Raw genomic sequence first — 19,701 nt, forward strand, 5'->3', positions numbered from 1 at the left:
CGTGTGGAAGGCAGAGGTTCATGGCCGGCAGGCCTGGAAGCCAGCCTGAGACTTGCTCAGGGACAAGCCAGCTGAGTGCTCTTGGGAGGGGTGAAGGTGTAGACCTTCAGAACCTGGGAGACCAGTGCTGGAATATTCAGCTTCCTAGCTGTGAGATGCTGGGTCAGGAGCCTCACTTTTCCAAGGCTTAGCTTCTTCATCTGGACAGTGGGGTTAAACACAGTTCCTGCCTCCTGGGGTTGCTGTAAGGCTTGACTGAGATGTTGAAGGGACCCCTGATTGCACCGTAACTGGCCAGTAGCTAAGCACTCAATCAGTATTATAATAAGTAGAGTCAGTCAGCATTAGGTCCCTGCATGGGGTCCCTCTTTGGGTGGTGATTCCACCACTCTTCCCTTACACATCACCCTCGAACCCCTTGAGCCCCTTGCTCCCTGTCCCCCACATTCACCATGTCGTCGGGCACCCCCTGCCCATGTAGCGGGGTGGTCGGGGTCATTCCTGGCTGTCTCTCCACATTGCACTGTCCTGTTCTTTCCTGCTTCTCGTGCCTCTGAGTACCTGGAGACTTGGAACCACGTGAAGTGCCCTGGGTATCTTCGGCAACTGGGCCAGAGTGGGGCACAGTGCAGGGTGTAGGGAAAGGGCTGAGTGGCAGGGACTGGAAGGGGCTCAGAGCCTGGACGCTCCTGGGGGTTGGAGCCATCGCCGAAGGTCATCAAGGCTGCTGAAGGTGGCAGCTTCAGAGGTTCAGTGAGGCAGGAAGACGGCTGTTAGACTGGGAATATGAAAACCTTATTTTGTTTGAGCCTCAGGGAGATCTCAAACGGGGCATCAGTGTTGCATATATCCTTCCACTGTTTAAAACTGATGAAACAGGTGGCTTGGAGAGACCCTCAAGCCCCAGAGCTCCCGACGTCGGGGGCAGTTGAACCTAAACCTCTTGGTCACCCTGCTAGGCCTTGCCTACCAATTCACAGGCTCTCAGCGGTGATGGGACATGAGCTCTCTGTGTACCCCTGCAGACCCCTGCCCACTCATCTCCACCCTGCCCTGCCGATAGGAGGAGGCTCACCTCCAGGTCTATACCAGTGGAGGCCCTTGACCTCTAGGAAGCCCCAGATGGAGATGGGGGAGAGGCAGCCCCTTAGTCCATTTCCTTACCTGTCCAACTGGTACTGCCCCAGGATTCTTGCCTTCCTACTGGCCCTCCCCCACTAAGTCCACCCCCCCCGCAACCATCCTCAGTTCCCCTGGTTGAGTGTGCCATCTGTCCCTGCCAGGGTCCCAGTGAATATTAGCATGTTTTAGAAAGAGGAATCTAGCAGTTCTATTTATTTTTCACTGTTCATTGAAGGGAGAGGTAAAAGGAGGGGCAACAAGGTGCGTGGATGAAGGACTAGGGCCTGGCTCTCACCTTTGGTGTTCATCACAAAGGGCCTCCCTTTAGGTTTTGGCCTTTAATATTCCAAATGAAGGATTATGGATGGAGTCACAGTGATACTCTGACAAGATTAAAACACAAGTACACTGGTACACTGTAACAGATCTTACCCTGTCCTGGTGCTTTTAATTAATTTCTTTCTCTCTCTCTCTCTCTCTCTCTCTCTCTCTTTCTTTCTTTCTTTCTTTCTTTCTTGTGGTGAGTGTATCCTAAGCACTTCAAAAAAGAAATGTGGCCTGGGTTTTGCTCAGCCCTAGGAGGAGGCTTTCTCTGTGATTTAGGGCTTGGGGTTTAGGAGGCTTTGGTTTATGATGGCCTCAGTATGGAAGTGGGGAAGTCAAGGTGATTTGGACAAAGAAGCGTCTTTAGGACATAACCCCTGAGTGTAGCCATGGAGGGTGAAGGCAGGGAAGAGTTGGGTTCTTCTGAAGTTGGTAGAGTGGGAGACAAGTTCAATGGGGCAGTTACAGAGGGTCTTGGAGAGAGGGGAAGAGAATATTTATAAGTATGTTTTGGTATGAATGTGGGAGTGATATTTACGTGTAGAGGAGCTGGGGAGAATTTAGAAGTTTCAGGTAAATGCAGTTAGGGACCTCCTGTGACGAAGGTGTTGAGTAGGAAGAATCCAGTGTTCAGAGTAGACCACTGATGGGATGGCTGCAGCTTTGGCTGAGTTGGGGTGGCATTGAGGGTAGTCTTCATAGTTTGGTTTTCTTGGGGGCCTGGAGGAAGATGCTTGTGCCCAGAGCCACAGTTTCAAGACTAGTGGTAGTTCTTGAAGAAGAGAAGGAGAAAGAGTTTTGGCTCACTGGCGTAAGCAAAGTGAAACAGGAACACATCTCTGCAGGAGGGGAGCCATGAATAAGGCTGGAAGGCTCAATAGCCAAGGTCTGCTCCTCAGAAAAGAGGAGGGAGAAGGTTCTATAGTGTATAGGGTGTTTAGTTAGTCCCACTATCTGGTTGATCAACAGGTTTCTACTGTGCAGGCGCTCGGGACTTGCTGGTTCACTGAGTTGTCAGTGCTTTCTATTCTGCCTTCAGTTACGCCTTATTTCCCTTACTTTCCTAAAAATGGTCTGAGAGCAGGTCCAGCGCATCCATGTTTGTGGGCAGTATTTGGGTACATGGTTGACTGAATGGATTCCAGCGTAGGATGCAACGCAGAGCTGTGTATGAAGAGATGATAACATCGCAAGGGGCTAGGACGGGCCAGTGTAGAGTAAGGAGGTTGGGTAGTTTATGTTATTCGACTGCTGGGGAGAAAAAGGGGGGGCGGTTTTCTGCCACATGCTAACTTGCTTGGCAATCTGGTCTTTGTTTTTCTCTCTCCTGTGGTCCATCAGACACAGGAGAGAAGCCTGGCATAGGCGGGTGGCAGGGGCTGGAAGCAGGAAGACGGGCTGAAGGTGTGCAGGCTTGAGGGTAGAGTTGAGGGGGTGGGAATGGAAAATGTGTGTGTGTAGGAAAGGAGGAATCAACAGGTAGGAAAGGAGAATCAACAGGACATGGGCCCTGAGACTTGTGGGGAGTGAAGAATGAGGAGGAACCCTCAGATTCCTTTGGGAACTGGTGCCTGGGCCCTTGGGAGACAGGCTGGTGAGTAGACCTTTCTGTCCGTTGGTCTAACCCCCGAGATGAGAATGAATGTTGTCTTCAGTGTCTCCATTTGGTAAGCACAGAGGATGTTTCCTTTGGATTGAGTGGGGGGTACTCAGGCTTCTGGACCTGACCAGCCTTGGCCTTGGCCTTGCTGTATAGGACCTTGGGCAAATCTTCCTCCTCTGCGCCTTAGGAATTACTTCCTTTATAAAACAAGAGGGTCATTCCTTTTTTCAGTGTCATTTTTAGAGTGCCTACTGTATGCACCGTTCTAGGGATGGCTGCAGATGAGGTTTCTGTTCATGCGTTGTAGTTGAAGGAGGCTGATGACTATTGTGGTGAATGCAGAGGAGAAAAGAGCCAGAGGTGTTAGGTTTCACTGGTTGATTGGAGAAGGACTCCCCGAAGAGGTGGCCTTTTAGGCCATGACATTGGATGGTCTGGGGCAGAGTGTTTTTGGAGAAAGGAATCAATATGTAAAGGCTGTAAGAGAGAACCAGCTTCAGGAACATTTCAAAGGGCATGATGAGATCATGATTATATTCTAAGTGTGATGGGAAGCTGGAGGACATTTTTTCCCCACTAGAATCCCTCTTGATTATTTTCCTCTTCATGAGGGCCATACTTTGAAAAATCCCGTTACCCAAAAATGTGTATTCTAGACAGTAAAATGTACAACCTCAAATTATTTTAGGTTTTTAAAGTATGGGGGAATAATTTATGGCTCACAATGAATATCTTTGAGGACCTCCAGGGATCTAAAGATGGCAGATTGAGACACTTAACTAAATAAATAATCGTTTTGGAAATTCACGCTTCCCAAAGTTGCATGCCATATAATTGGGGGGAGGGGGGGGGCGGGTGGCAGGGGGAGAGAAAAAGATTACTGCCACCTACTGGTAGAAGGAAGAAGCTGGATTGTTGCACAACAAAAATCCCCAACTCCGTTGATTACCGTCGTGTGCGCACCTGGCTTTACATTCTGTACTTGCAACCTGAACATGGCTGGGGGAAAGGGTGCCATGGTCCTGCTTCCCCCACCCCTCCCCCACGCCCTAGAGAATCTTGACCTTGCTTCTGTGTCCTTCTGCCTCAATTTATGATGCAGTGGCAGGAGGGAGTGCTGCCCTGGGGAGCTGCTCCAGTGTTGGATGTATCTGTGGGGGAAGAACACTGGTTGGCTCAGCCTCCACACAGCCGAGCTAATCCATTGTTTGTTTGTTTGTTTTTTTTTTTTTTAAAGATTTTTATTTATTTATTTATTTATTTATTTATTTGACAGAGAGAAATCACAAGTAGGCAGAGAGGCAGGCAGAGAGAGAGAGAGGAGGAAGCAGGCTCTCCGCTGAGCAGAGAGCCCGATGCGGGACTCGATCCCAGGACCCTGAGATCATGACCTGAGCCGAAGGCAGCGGTTTAACCCACTGAGCCACCCAGGCGCCCCTAATCCATTGTTTGTAAGCGACCTCTGGTTTCACCAAGTTCCCTTATCCAGTGTCCTGGCACCCTAATATCTGCCAGGGGGCCTTTTTTTTTTTTTTTTTAATGCACTCGTTAACACCCCAGCTCCATTATTAAATTCTCAACTGCTTTATTCCTGATTTGCATTTTCCGTGGCTGAATGAATGCACTGACTTCCGTTTTCTTTTCTGTTACAGATGGTGTGCGCAGGTGACTGTAAGTACCACTTCCCTCTCTTCTCTTGTATTGTTCGCTACCGCCCCCTGATGGACACAGCAGCATTTACAGCAATGCGAAAATCACAGAAAATGCCTATTTGTTCAGTCTTAGTTCCAGTTTTTCTTTAGAATTGGGGTGAGTGTGGCAACAGCAAGTGAAAGAAAGAATTCAATCAGTTGAGCAACTTTGACAAAAAATTTTATATTTTCTGTGATTTTTCTTTTCTGCAAGCCCACATCCGTGGGTGATTTTAAAAAACACTTACTTTTCATAACGCAGTATGATTTATATTTACTTTGTGTGCTGCTATCCCATAAGTATTTTTTTTTTTTGCTACGCTGCTCCATTATTCTTTTTTTAAAGTTTTTATTTATTTATTTATTAGGCAGAAATCACAAGTAGGCAGAGAGAGAGAGGGGGAAGCAGGCTCCCCGCTGAGCAGAGAGCCCCAATAAGAGGCTCAATCCCAATACGGGGCTTTAACCCACTGAGCCACCCAGGCACCCCTGCTCCATTATTTTTAAACTGATGTACAGAGTTTGTGTAAGCTTTGGAAAATCAGAAGTAGACTCCTGTATATTTTGCTTCTATGTGGAGGACTGAGTCCCAGCTGCTAACAGTGCTGGTCCATTGAAGTGCTCCCTGGTCTAGAGTAAAATGAGTAAAATAAGGCTATGATAGGAAGTTTTAAGTGAAGCTAAGTATATTTAATTGATAGCAACATTTATTCTGGGATTATGTCCTTACTAATTTTTTAGGTCATAATTTGTTTCTATAAAAATAATAGTATTTGGTAGTTTTTTTAAATGTATCTTTTAGAATAAATAAAAATTGGTAGCTTTTATCTGTCCTCAAAATTTGGGAACTTCCCCTCCACACCCCCACTGGTAAAATCCCAAAGTCTGTGAACCATGGAGATAAAATAATTAGAGTGTTCTTCCAGTGCCACACAAAGGGGGCAGATCTTGCTGAAACCTTTTAATAAAGCCAATCTCAGTTAATAATAGTGATTATGCAAAGTTTGTACAAACAATGGGAAGAGCTCTGCAGTTGCTTTTTCTTGCTTGTTAATCAGTTTGGTAGATAGGCTGGTAGGTACGTTGTAGAGGCTTGAATCTTTGGTGCCAAAGAAGAGAACTTCTGTGCATAGAGGTAGCATTTTAAAACAGAAGAAGGGGAGATGAGGGACTTATGATTCCTTTTAAATATCATAATAAAATCCTGTTCTAGCGCTAGTATATAGTGGGAGATAATGTTTTGTTAGCTTGCATGACCACTGTTTCTGGCTACTCAAATCAGTCACATTTATCACTGAAAAGTTTCCTGGTGCCTTATTAAGTAACATGCATTTCAGTGGCTGTAGATGTAACTTACCAGATCATAGCTAAAGCCTTGGACACAGGAAAGAAAAAGGAAATACAAGCTAAAAAGTCTGTGAACCACAGTGATGAAATAATGAGAATGTTCTCCCAGGACTTTGAGTAAAATCACATGCTGACGACCAGCAGGGTGGAACTCTGCACTCCCATTTTATAAATGTCCAAATCCAGCGACCTTGGTTACCATATCACGTGCCTTAAAAATAGTCCATGTTTAAAATAGTGTGTTAGAGCTGACAGCAGAGGAACCCGAGGATGAGGAGTTCTTAGGGACTCATTCCTGGTCACATGGCTAAGGGGCAGAGGAGGTCCTCACATCCAGGGGTGAATTCAAAGACCAGCTCCTTTCCCTTCATGCCATTCTGTCTCATGCCATCTTAGTGCCCCAAAATGGCAGAACTTCCTCCTAATATCAGGGTTTGGCCAAAGAGTTAGCTTCTGCATCTTGTAAGACCTCTCCACAGGCAGTATTTTCTAAGAATGACAAGAGAGACTCCTTTTGCCTCTTAGGTCTTTCTTTATATCAGCCTCTAGATAGATTTAATCCATACTCAAGTCACAGCCAACATTGCTGATTTCTGTCATTTTGGTCTTTGTTTTAAAGCCTTCTGCCTTACTAACATACAAGCATGCATATATGTATATGTATCTAAAATTAGTTTGCTGGAGGAAAGTCCAGGAGGCAAAGAAAGGGAAATAAACTTCTGTCATTGTACAATTCACTTCTGAAAAATAGACATACAGAGCAGTCCTGATTCTTACGTTTCTTTTTTATTTTTAAAGATTTTATTTATTTGAGAGAGAGAGAGAGGGCAAGCATGAGTGGGACAGGGAAGAGCAAAGGGAGAGGGAAAAGCAGACTCCCCACTGAATGGGGAGCCTGATGTGGGGCTCAATCCCAGGACCCTAAGATCATGGCCTGAGCCAAAGGCAGGTTGAGCCAGCCAGGCTTACATTTCTTATTTAAATATAATTTTTTCTGTCCTTTGGGAAATGTTATTTAAGTAGAACCCATGTTTGTGTTTGACATTGAAGCTTTTTCCATCAATACAACCAGTATGACCACAGCATGGGCAAACGTGAGTGGCACTGATTCTGGGTACACGCATGTAGAAAAGAGCAAGGTAGAGAGTGAGTGGAACACCCGGGCTGAAGATCCAATACGGAATGGCACTGCAGGCTTTAATCCAACAACTTCGAACACGTCCTTTATCACTTCAGAAACAGTCGCCGGGACGTCAAGAGATTCCGTGGCCATAAATGACACACCAGGTAAGATGAGCCTCCAGGAATGATGGCGAACCGTTCCTTTTCATCCTGTGTCCTTGAGCCATGTCCATTCAGTTTGCCTGTTGGGGAGAGATTGGTTTTTGCTAACGGTGGAAGAGAAAAAAGATTCTCTATTGTTTTAAGCCCAGGAGTTCAGGTGGCTGGCTCATTTGGTATTAGGGTCCTCGGTGTTTTGGGAAGTTTTAATTAATTCCAGCTGTTCCGTTTTAAAAATCCTTTGCTGTTATTGGCAATATTTTCTGCTAAGGCTTGGGGGCAGAGACCTCATTAGCCATGTGTTGTAATGGCTCCAGTAATTAGTAGGCTTCTTCAAAAGAAGCTTAAACCTCTGCAGGAGAGTTGATGCTGTGTTTGTGTTCTCAGGAGTTTTTGCTGGGCCTGAAAATTGGGTATACTTTATAGAGGAGTGTGTGTTTCAGATGAAATAATGGCCCCGTGACACTTGGGAAGGTTTAGAGTTTTATTTAGCTTAGATGTCAGTATCCTGAGCCACGTGTTATAGCTGCAAATTTAGCTCTCTCTCTCTTTTTAAGCTGAAAAGAACCAAAACTATAAAAAAGAGATGAGAAGCTCTTTTAAAGCTGAGAAGAACCAAAAACTTAAAAATGAGATCCTCTGTTGGTTTTCTGACCTGGGGATGTGATCTCTTTGGCTGGTGAGGGCCATGGAAGCTTGACCTCGTGGAGCCCACGGCTTGAAGAGACCACCTGCTTAGCACAGTGTCTCCTTCAAATGGAACAGGCGAACAAAACCAGTGGTTTTCAGCAGGGTTTTTTTTTTTTAAGGTCAGGAAACAATTTCTTTAAATAATGAAATCTTGCCCAGAAGCCCAATAAATAAAAAGAACTGGGATGAGGGGGAGCTACAGGGTTGGGGTATCACAGATGCCTTCAGAAAAACTCTCGGAGCTCCTCAGAGCAGAGTTTTAGAGGCAAAAAACTGTACAATAGAGATTTGCTATATTATGAAAGAGAGAAGAGCAGGAGGAGAGGGCAGGCAGAAGAGGAAGAGCATGGAGGAGGAGGAGGAAGATGACGGAATTCAGCAATGGTGATGGGGACAAGGGAACACAGCACCGGTGTCCCTAGGAAAGAGGAGGTCTAGAGGTGGCGAGAAAGAGCCAGCCCAGGAGCTGAGTGTCCTCACTCTGTCTGAAAGTCCCAGGGACAAGGCTTCGTTCATCAGCTACTATTTGCTGAGCATGTACTATGTGCTTAGTTGTTCTTAATACAGTATCCTGTCCTCGTAGTAACCCTGAGGGCCACAGTGACAAACTGTAATGCCGAGGCGTTGTAATACCGAGGTATCATCTGAGGGCTTGGTTATTGAGCAGGAAGTGGCGGGCACGGAGGGAGCCCGGGCCCAGAGCACAATAGTGCGCAAAAGCTGGGACCCCTTACCCAGAGTCCTTCCTCTGGCTACTTGATGGCTGTTCCATTTCTTTTCAAAAGAAAAAGGACACAGGAGTGACCCCATTTAGGAATCTTTGAGCTCAAAATGTTTGGCGTGAAGGGTAGAATCACAGTGGATTAGCTCACTTCAGAGCCCACCATGGCCTCCGGTGCCGCCCCGGCAGACCTCAGGCAGGGTTTGCTGTACCCGCAGCACTCCGCGGACCTCATGGGCTCAGCGCCGGAGCCTTGGGTTCTGATTTCCCCGATTCCACCCGTGATGTGTGCCCCTGAGTTAGTCCTCCTCTCAGTGTGTCTACCTTGCCATCTCCAGAATGAAGGGAGTGGATGTCACGTTGACCGAAATGGCTGGTTTATGTTACAGCAAGCCAAATCAGGTGACGGACAGAACGGTGGGGCGATGGATCGGAAATCTTCCAAAGCACCTTTGGGTTGGAACACAGGAATGAGCTCCTTAGTTGAAACGTCTAGGTGCTCTGAGATGGCATTATTTTTGTTGTTATCTTGAATTGGGACCTTTAGAAATAGTAAACAATCACTCTGTTTCCTGCCTTGTCCCCATGCCCTAAACAAATATGATTAAATGCTGCTGTTTGTCAATTTTGAGGACAATTTCAGAGTGTCACACCACTGTTGAAGTGAACTGTGGAGGGGAATACTACAGATCCTAAAAATCCTGGGCTGTGGGTGTATCCTTCATTCCCCGTCATGCTATATCTACTTTTTCCTGCTGTGAAATGACGGATTTGCCCTGGACCCTGATATCAAGAAAGTATTGTTAGTGAGAACCTCAGTGGCCCCAGTCATTCCTAATGAAAGGTGACTGCCCATTGTTCCATCAATGTCCACTGTGTGTTTTTCAAATAGAGCCCAGTCCAGTCTCTGGTCTTCGAGATTCCATCGTGGGGGTGACAAAGGCTGCTCTTACCTGGGAGACTGGCAATGGTACTTCCACCTACCGGCTGCTCCTTGAAGATGTTGGAAGTCCTAAGGAGATGACTCAAGACTTAGTGGCCAATATCTCGGGCCTGAAACCAGGGATTCCACACAATGTCACCCTGACACTTGCAGAACCAAATGAACAGAGAAAGCCCTCGGTCACAGGCAGTGGCTTAGGTGAGTTACCAAAGTGTGTGCTTCTCATCTGCCTTTCTGGATTTGATTTTCCATGACTGCTAAGAAGTGTCGTTCTTACATTTCTATAGAGTTTTAGAATTTATTGAGGGCTTTCCTCCACATTTTAGTTTGACCCTTCATTTATATGAAGAAGGTAGAGAGATGTTCTTATTTTATAGGTCAGATCGCTGGGGCTCGGAATGGTAATGGGGGTTGAAAGTTTTTGAGTCTGGCATCCCGGAAAGGAGCCGGCTCCACGAGCTCTTTCAGCTTTCCACCGAATGAACAACAGATGTGTTTCCGTGAGCAGGGCCATCAGAGGAACTTGCCATGCCCATTGAGGACAGGGATGCTTAGCAGGCAAGTCTAGCAGACATCGTCTGCATTGCCAGTGGTGTAGCCATTTGCAGATTTTAAGCGTTTTCAGAAGTGACCCTGTGGATTGAGAACACATACTTAATCCCCGTTTTACACTTAAGGAAACAGGACTGCACAGTGGGTGTTAGGATTCTTGACTGCAAGTGACAGGAGCCAGACTTCAAGTAGCTTGAGCTGGAAGAGCAACTTACTGGCTTGTGTCTGTTTTCCCACGGTGGGCAGCAAGGCCTTGAAGAAAGAGACGAGGGGACTCCCAGTTCCGCTTCCTGTTTCCTTCTTTAGCAACCTCGTTCTCAGAGTGGCTCCCGTCACACAGCTCTGGGAGACATGGTTCCCCACAGGTACCCCGTGTCACCCCCTATCAGAAGAGGAGATATTTCTAGAGTGGGCTCTGACTCTCTGGGTTTGAGTCCCGTGGCTGTCCCTGGAGGACCACGTTTAGAGCTGGGTGGGAGACGATTTCCTGAGAAAAGGGGCGAACAGTCAAGTTGGAAGGAGAAGCACAGTTGTCTGGTGGTCCCTGGGATAAAAGTAGAAAATAAAATGCCTGCCTGAGATTGGGGCCTTTGTAGGAGGATGTCTCTCTCTCAAGGGAAGGAAGGGCAGAGTTTGAGGTGTCCTCTGGTAGGGGGGCGGTGCTGCAGGGGGACAGGGCTGGGCTTCTGTGGCAGTGAGTGTATTTGACTTTTGTGTTTGAAACAGATGCCAGCAACACAGAGGGCGCCCTCCCGCCGCCCAGGACGCCCACTGCCCTGGTGTATGGGTACACCCTCAGTTCCACAGACCCGTCTTCTCACCATCCTCTGACCAGAAACACGGAAGTGTGGCTCTTCGGGCTGAAGCCCAACACGCAGTACAAGGCCACCGTGTATCCTCAAGCAGCCGGGGGTGGAGAAGGGCAACCCCAAAACGTAACTTTCAGGACGGGTACGTTGAATGTTGTGGAATGTCTTCAGCCAGAGTGTTCTGGCCCCAAGTTTTGTCCTCTGGGATTCTGGTTTGCAGTTCTCTCTTGCCTCACCAGCAGTTTGGTTGTCAGAGGGCGTTTTCTGGAAGAGGTTTTGGACAGAGCAGTTTCAGTGAGTTTCCTCTTCCCTCTGCAGCCAAGACGCCTCCTTCTTCCAGCTCAGGAAAGCGTGTCGGGAGCTGCTACTATGTGCAGACGCCAGGTGCCACCTCGTGTCTTTCTTTTGTGCCTTTGCACACGAACCTGGGGGACAAAGTCGTGTCCTAGTTTTCTCTTATTAATAGGTGTTCGTGTTGTCATTGTTGGCTAAAGATTTTCTCCATCGGATGAGAAAACAAGTTTTTTATTTTTCTGGCCCAGCCTTGGAATGCATACTGACCTCCCTGCTGAAGCTCGTTGACATTCACGTTGTGACATCCTACCTAGAGTTCAGTGGTGCTTCTGCTCTGCACACTCACCAGTGTTTGGGGGTGTTTTGGTTTGGTGCTGATGGGGGAGCAAAGAAACGCGCAGTTCCTCCCTGACGGCATTTGGGTATAGACGGGGAGTTGAGGGAGATGCACGTGCACCGAGAGGCATGTGGGCCCCGGGAATAAATGCTGCAAGAAGCGTCACCCTTGGGGACCAGGCCAAGGCGACGTGAACTAACTCTGGTTACCTGATCCAAAAATATACCTGTTCTCAAAGGCTGCCAGAGACCCATAGGATGGAGGGATGGGGTGGGGGCTGGGGGACACAGGGCAAAAGATAAGACTAGGATCCAGGAAACTCGGGAACGCTGGATCACACTGTACCAGGAGCAAAGTCCCACGATGGAGAGGGTATCCCATTCCTGCTTTCTGGGTGGCTGTGTTGGGGAAGGGAGCGCTGTCCCCCAGCTTTTACATGGCCAACAGGCACTTCCTCCCATCAAGAGGGGTGGGGTGCTGTTGGGAAGAGGGCACTGGGTGCTGCAGAGGCAACACGTGGCCGCTGCCCACGGCAGCTGCCCCCTGAGGGCTCTGGACATCGGAAGGTGGAACACGATTCTCACATCAAATCCCAAGGGAAGGCCTCTGCCGCAGGCAGGATCTGAACTTGCTTTGAAGAGAGAATAGCATTTGGATAAACAGAGAGAGGGAGGAAGTCATGTCCGTTGAGGCAACATCGTGCGTGAAGGTGCAGGTCGCTGATACGGAGGTATGGAGGTAGAGAGAGGCACAGGGAGCCGGTGACGGTTCGAGGCCCCGGTAATTCCGCAGGGGTTGATTTCCTTCCTAGGGAGATGTGATCAGGAGCTTAAGAGTTGGGTGTCTCTTTCGGAGACATGCTTGCAGAGTACTCAGGGGCAGTGGCTGGCCTGGCCATGTTCCTTGCACAGGCCTTGTTCCTGGCAGGATGCCTGTGACGGGTGGTGTCTGTAAAGAATTCTTGCTTTTCCTGGCATCTGCCTTGAAGGAGGGTCCACTCGTGCCTTCCTTTCTTCTAGTGGGGATGCTACTGTGTGGGTGGAGAGAGGAGGATATGCCTGTAGGAAAGACGGCTTGGCTTCCAGGGACCCTCAGGGGCCCAGCAGGTCGGCAGGTGGCAGGGCTTGGTGTCTGGAGTCGGGGTCAGGTCGGAGGAGGGGGAGGAATGGACCCTCTGGGGGTGCCTTTGACAGTGGTGGAGCTGTCCGACACGCAAGATGCTTGTGCAAGAGGGTGAATGGGCCCCTTGCCAAGCACTGTACCCCAGAGCTGGATCCACCCAATGACCTTTCGCCTGATTTGCTGAAAGGAGTTTTGTGGATTAGTGTGGGTCTTGGGTTCCCTGCTTTTAAAGTAGTTTGAGCAGAATTAAAGTGATAGTGATTGTGCTTTAGGCTCTCGGTCATATGAATACACACATGGTTTGTGTCAAACTGTACTAGCACTTGATAAATAAGAATTATAGTAACCTTCACCCTCTCTATGTGATATGTGTGTGTGTATGTATATATGTAGACACATACATACGTACGTATAAGTACGCACATAGATACATGTATCATACCCGGCATTTTTCAAGTGACTAGTTAGGTGGGATGGAGTTCAGGAAATCATCAGAGCATTGCCAAGACCCCTGAGACTAGTCATGGTAGGAAGTCATCTCTTACCAGGTTGGCAGGTGGAACCCGATCCCAGGCCGACAGGCAGGGCCTCCCCGCCCCCCCAATCCCAGGGATGCAGGGTGTAGGAGACAGCCTCCTGGGACACAGAGCAGGCCGTAGAAGGATGGAGGATGGATTGCGAGTGTGGGGTGAGCTCTGTGTTATCTCTTCTTGAGGTTAGGAGTGTTATCCCACTTTGACAGATGAGGAAACTGAGCTCAAGTAATTTTCCCAAGATCTATCCGGCTGTTAATGCAGAACTAACCTTGGAACCTGGGCCCGCCTCCTGCTGAAGCGTGTGATCTTTAACTGATCCTGTAGAGTTCATCTGGAGGGATAGCTGCTTGAGGGGGTTTCTGGGTCAGCCCGGCACGGGCGCAGGCCTGAGTAGAGTCCGTGTTCTTGTTTGAGGGGCTGTCTTAGCTCTAAGAGTAAACTCCCAAGAAGAAATGAAGACGGACTGTGCTGTTGCAGTTGGCCATGTTGTTTTTCATTGATGATGATGATGACGCCTGACATTTGCTGGGGCCCCTGCAGACGTTGTGTTGTGGCTGTGGGTACCTGGTGAGGGAGAGGAAGGCACAGTCGCTGCGAGCCCTTCTTACATTAGCTGGCATGCCCCGATGGGGGTTTCTCTCTCTGGCTTGGCCATTCTGGTTACTGTTAACTTCTCTTGTGTCTTCACAGAGGCCAGTCAAGTTTTTGACATTGAAGTTGTGAACATCAGTGCGACCAACATGACCCTGACCTGGAAAATCAACGATGATGAGGCGTCCTCTGTCTATACCTATGTGATCCAGGTTGCTGGGGCGATGGATTCCTTTAACCTCAACACCAGTGAGACTTGGGTCAACATCCCTTCACTCAAGTCAAGTACCTTGTACAACATCACCGTGCGCCCTTTCCTTCAAAACGGTTCTGAAGGCGTGTCAGGTTTCCTCCAAGCGTACACCCGTGAGTTCACTCATTGCTTTGCTAAACTTTCTTGCCTGCCTGCTATCTGCTTTCCTGCCCTCAAGGAGAGCAGGGCTCAGTGTGGGAGTCCACGGGGACTCTTACCTCCTTCAGGATGTGCACTGTAGTACTGGCGACTGTTGACGGACCCTTCCCATGTGCTGAGCATTCCTTGAGCTCTCAGGGGACGTTCACAAATCTTTGACATGGTTGGCATTAGCCTTATTTTACGGACAAGGAAGCCACGGCTGAGAGAGATGCTGTAGGCAGGTATCACACCTGGTAAGTGGCAGAGGTGGGATTAGACTCCAGCTGGGCTTGTCATGACTATTCTAGAGCGGTGGAGTCACATGGATGCACGGAGACAAAAAGAACCTGCATACTCACGTCCCTTTGTCTTCCGGGTACTGACATTATTGTGAAGCAGGGTACAGATATAGCTCATCCTTTTTTACTTAACTCTGCCTTAAAGATAAGATGATAAACAGCAAATAAAAAGTTTTCTGTTCTGAAGGAGGTCCAGTATTTAAAAGAAAACAATAATGGTGTACCAGCAGTATATAGTACAATAGTATCAGTATTGTACCATGTCCAGGGCTTTAGGATCCCAGTGTTAGAGATGAGAAAGCTGCAGCCCAGCACAGCTGAATGATTTGCCCAAGGCCACACAGTTAGGTAGCAAGTGCAGAGCAAAAACACGTGCCTGGCTCTGGATCCAGGGCTTGTTTCACAGAGTGTTTCACTTGGGTGTCTGTTGTTTCCTAGGAAGCATATCTTAGGAGGTTTTTTTTGGTTCTTTTTTAGAGAGGGGGTGAGGTTAGGGGAGAGCGGAAGGGAGGAGCAGAGGGAGAAGGAGAGAAAGGATCTTAAGTAGGCTCTATGCCCAGTGTGGAGTCCAAGGTGGGGTTCAAACCCACAGCCCTGAGATCAAGACCCGAGCCAAAATCAAGAGTCAGATTTATCGACTCTTAACTGGCTGAACCGTACAGGCACCCCCACACCTTAGGCATTTTTGCAAGTGTCTTCTGGACTGGCTTTTTGGGGTAAATGGGAATTTGCTTTCACTTCTCCATCTTTTACATTTTTTACTGTTTAATCCCTTTATTAGTTAGGATTATGTTTAGCTGTGAGTAATAAAAAACTCCCTGAGTTTGCATGGCTTAAACAAAATAAAAGTCTATTTCTTGGTCATCATAAAAGAAGCCCAGTGCCCAGCAGGAGGGGATGGTGGAGTGCTAGCCAGGGCCCCACTGCAGGAAACACAAGCTATGAGCCTTTTTTAAGCCAAAAGGAATTTAATCCTGGGAAATGAGGGCTAATAGAATTATTGGGAGGGTTGGTATATTATTTTTCTAGGGCTGCCATGACCAAATACCAAAGACAGGGGAGCTTCAACAAGAGAAATTTATTTTTCACAGTTCTGGAGGTAAGAAGACTGAGAACAAGGTGATGCGTGGGTGATTTTCTCTGAGGCCACTCTCCTTGGCTTGTAGATGGCTGCTTCTCCTTGTGTCTTCACATGGTTGTCTTTTGGTCCATGCATATCTGTGTCCTAATCTCCTCTTCTTATAAGGACTCCAGCTGATGACCTCATTTTACTTTAATTACCTTGTTCAAGACCCTTTCTCCAAATGTACCTCACATTCTGAGGTACAGAGGGTTGGGACTTCAACACAGGAATTTTGAGGGAGACACACAATTCAAGTCATAACAGCTGGGGAGCTGGCTTTAGGCTGGGACCCACGAATGATTCCCACCCTAAGGGTCCGCTTTGTCACAGCAGCTCCAGGAATGTATGTTCTGAGCTGTAGTCTGGGATCAGCAGCCAGTGTTGGTTCTAGAGCTAAGCAGCTTGAGCTCTAGCCATTGCATCTACATTCCAGCTATAAGGAGGGGGAGGAGCAGAAGATACCGCTCCAGGCTTTCATGATACCGTCCTAGAAGTCAGACAGTATTTCCACTCACATCCCATTGGCAAAAACTTAGCCACATGGCTCATCTAACAGCAAGGGAGGCTGGGAAATGTAGTCTTTATTTCTGATGGCGATGTACAGGGCTAAAAATCTAGGGCTGTATGACTAAGGGAGAAAGCAGGGTAGGGAATTGGTTTTAGCAGTCAACAGCAGCATCTGCTGCATGTCCCTAAGCAGAGGTTCATTTATTTCCGGTGAATGACTTCGTACAACCCAAAAGCAGTTTCTGTGTTCTTGTAATCAAGTGTTTTCTCAGTGGCCAGAAATACCAGTTTCTGAGGGGCTTGTGTTGTAGATGGTAATACAAAGAAGAGAAAAAGACAGGTCAGGTGTCCCAAGTGTGCAATTTAATCTCAGTAGAAATATTTTTGTGACGTTCAGTCACTCTTGTCTTCTGGAGAAATAGGTTCTTAATCTAGTTGTTTACTTTCTTCCCTCAGCCCCTGGTCCGGTTTCTGACTTTCGAGTGACGAGTGTTAGCACGACGGCAATTGGCTTAGCTTGGAGCAGCAATGACTTGGATTTCTTTAAGATAATTACCACAAAGAATGGAACTGGAGAATCTCAGGAGAACACCACCACTCACCAAAGTATTGTCATTGGTGGCTTATCCCCTGGAACTATGTATGTTTTTGACATATTTCCGATAGGACCAAATGAGACTGAAGGGGATCCCCAGAGAGTCTGCAGTAGCACTGGTAAGCAAATAGACTATGTTTTCTGTAGAACAGTTCCTTAAAGGAAATCAGTGTAATTTGTAACATCCAAGTTTTCCAAATATTGCTTTTCTTTTCATCTAAGAAGAATCTTTAAAAAATGTATAATGATAGTAATGCATATTCATTGTATAAAATACACAAGCAAAAAGAAGAAAATCACATAGTAAACTATCAACCAGAAATAATCACTGGTAATTTTTGGTGTGTTTTTTGGTGTATGAAATAATTACTGATAACTTTTACGATTTTACAATTTTAAGATATATACAGGTGTGTGTTTGTGTATAGCATATTTTTTCTTTAACAAATATTGAAGTCATCCTATTTACATGGTTTTATAATCTGCCTTTTTCCACTTATCAGCTTATTATGGATATTTTTTCCTTTCAATATAAATATTTCTACAGGATAGTTTTAATACCTGCCTGGCATTCCATTGTCTAAATAAAAGGTCAACAGATAATAATGGCCTATGGGCCAAATCTGGCCCACTGCCTGTTTTTATAAATAAAGTTTTATTGGAACACAACCATGCTTATATATTTACATATTGTCTATGACTTCTTTTGTGCTAGAAACGAGTAGTTGCATCGGAAAATATCTGACCCATAAAGCTTAAAATATTTGTTCTGTGGCCCTTAAAGAAAAGCTTGGTTGATCCCTGGGATAGATCATTGGTATTCAAAGTGTGATCCAGGGATCCCTGAGAGTTCCCTAGGTTTTTTCAAGAGGTTGACAAGATATTGTTATTATCATAATGCTGCTAAGGTGATATTTGGCTCTTTTACTTTTATTCTCTCATAATGAGTGTACATTGGAGTTTTCCAGATGCTATATGACAAGGGATGACATCATCACTCTGGTGGCTAATGGAATTTAGACTTGTGTATTATGTTTTAAAAATTCCCTCATTTTAAAAATTTCTAATACTGTAAATATAAATATAGCCTATATAAATAAAAATTCTCTTTTAAAAAATTCTCTTAAGAAGGTAAAGGGTCCTGAGATTGAAAAGTCTGAGAACCACTGATCTGGATATATTGTAAATTACTTAAGTATTCCTCTTTTGTTGGACAAGCAGATTATTTACAGTCTTTCATGAACAACATTGTTCTTTAAGGCTAAATGATATCGATGGAAGTATCTCATGAAAACAACTTAATGCTCATTTCTGTTGTTTTTAAAATTTGAAATTTTTTTTTTTGGGAAGTTTGAAAAACACACTACTCTTTGATCTTTGATTGTAGGAGAATTGAAAACTTTTATGGAGAGGGGAAGAATAAAGAAATGAGACTAATTCCCTTAGCTACGCATGAAATCAGTTGGGCTTTTGAGACTTTCCTTGTGTGGGTTTCTTCAACTCTGTTGGTTGGGTTAAGACATTGCTAATTACTTGGAAGATCTGTTTCCAAAATAAGGAACTGCTACCGTACATTCCTCAGATGAAAGGTAGTAATTCCTTTTCAACTCTGAATTTTAGATTAAACTGTTGATATGGGGTCTTAATGTCTACATATATTTCTTTTCTTCTTTTGAGGATGTTGCTAGTGATGAGGATCACTATGGTGAGGGACCCTGGATATTGCTTGACTTGCCAAGAACCAGAACTTAATGGAACAATAGTTAAACATATTGGGGGTCTGCAGAGTGCTGGGCTCTCATCCTTTATTTAAAATTTTTTTTATCACAACTTCATGAAGTAGGTACTGTTAACCTATTTTCCAATGTAGGGAATGGGAGTTCTGTGAGCTTGATAACTGGCCCAGAGCGACAAGGTAGGGTGCTCGCCTCTGTCTGGCTTTGAAGAGTGAGGTTTTAGTGAAGAGTGTGGACTAACACTTTGATACGGTGCAGCTGCAAAGCCATTTAGGACTGCTGGTTGAGGAGAAGGCATGTCCTGTACTGTAGCCTGTCATTGAGTCTCATGAATGGAAATCAAGAAGAGTTCTAACAAGGCGTTAGTCTCTTAGGGGATTGCCATTCTATTATTGAACAACTTATTATTAAAATCAGTATAATGGCATTATAGGCAATTTGGAGAAGGGAAACAAATACCATATGATCTAGCAATTCCAATCATATATGACTATATGGGACTGAGTTACCTGGACACCGGGGTTTGTAGTAGCATGATTCACAATAGCTAAGAGGCAGAAGCAACCACGTATCCATCAGCAGAGCAGTGGATAGACAAAATATGGTATATCCACACAATAGAATATTATTCATCCATAAAAAGGATGAAATCCTGGTACCTGCTACAATGTAGAAAAACCTCTGGAACATTATGCTACATGAAAGAAGCCAGACACAGAAGGACAAATATTATATGTTTCCATTTCCAAGAGGTTCTTGGAATAGGCAAGTTCATAGAGAGGAAACTAGATTAGAAGTTACCAGGAGAGAAGAGTTGCTGTTTAATGGGAACAGCGTGTGTGCTGGTGGTGATGGAATGTTCTGGGTATAGTGGTGATGCTGGTGACACAACACTGTGAGTGTGTTTAATGCCACTGAGTTGTATATTTACAAATGGTTAAAATAATAAATATCATGTGTATTTTACCACCATCAAAAGGAAAGGAATTAAGAATAACTCCACTCGGGGCGCCTGGGTGGCTCAGTGGGTTAAGCCGCTGCCTTCGGCTCAGGTCACGATCTCAGGGTCCTGGGATCGAGTCCC

General features: G+C 46.1%; 1 protein-coding gene across 1 annotated transcript in view; it reads left to right on the forward strand.

The window, feature by feature from the left end:
• LOC132008241 (receptor-type tyrosine-protein phosphatase eta-like) overlaps nt 1-19,701 on the forward strand; it is a 163,979-nt gene that overhangs the window by 103,357 nt on the left and 40,921 nt on the right. The window contains exons 2-7 of the mRNA XM_059386735.1: nt 4,702-4,720; nt 7,138-7,374; nt 9,672-9,920; nt 11,001-11,225; nt 14,063-14,329; nt 16,743-17,000. Of these exons, the coding sequence (XP_059242718.1) occupies nt 4,702-4,720; nt 7,138-7,374; nt 9,672-9,920; nt 11,001-11,225; nt 14,063-14,329; nt 16,743-17,000 (1,255 nt within the window). The remainder of the gene's footprint in view (nt 1-4,701; nt 4,721-7,137; nt 7,375-9,671; nt 9,921-11,000; nt 11,226-14,062; nt 14,330-16,742; nt 17,001-19,701) is intronic.

This window comes from Mustela nigripes, unplaced genomic scaffold (genome assembly GCF_022355385.1).
Source record: "Mustela nigripes isolate SB6536 unplaced genomic scaffold, MUSNIG.SB6536 HiC_scaffold_76, whole genome shotgun sequence".
Lineage (NCBI taxonomy): Eukaryota > Metazoa > Chordata > Mammalia > Carnivora > Mustelidae > Mustela > Mustela nigripes.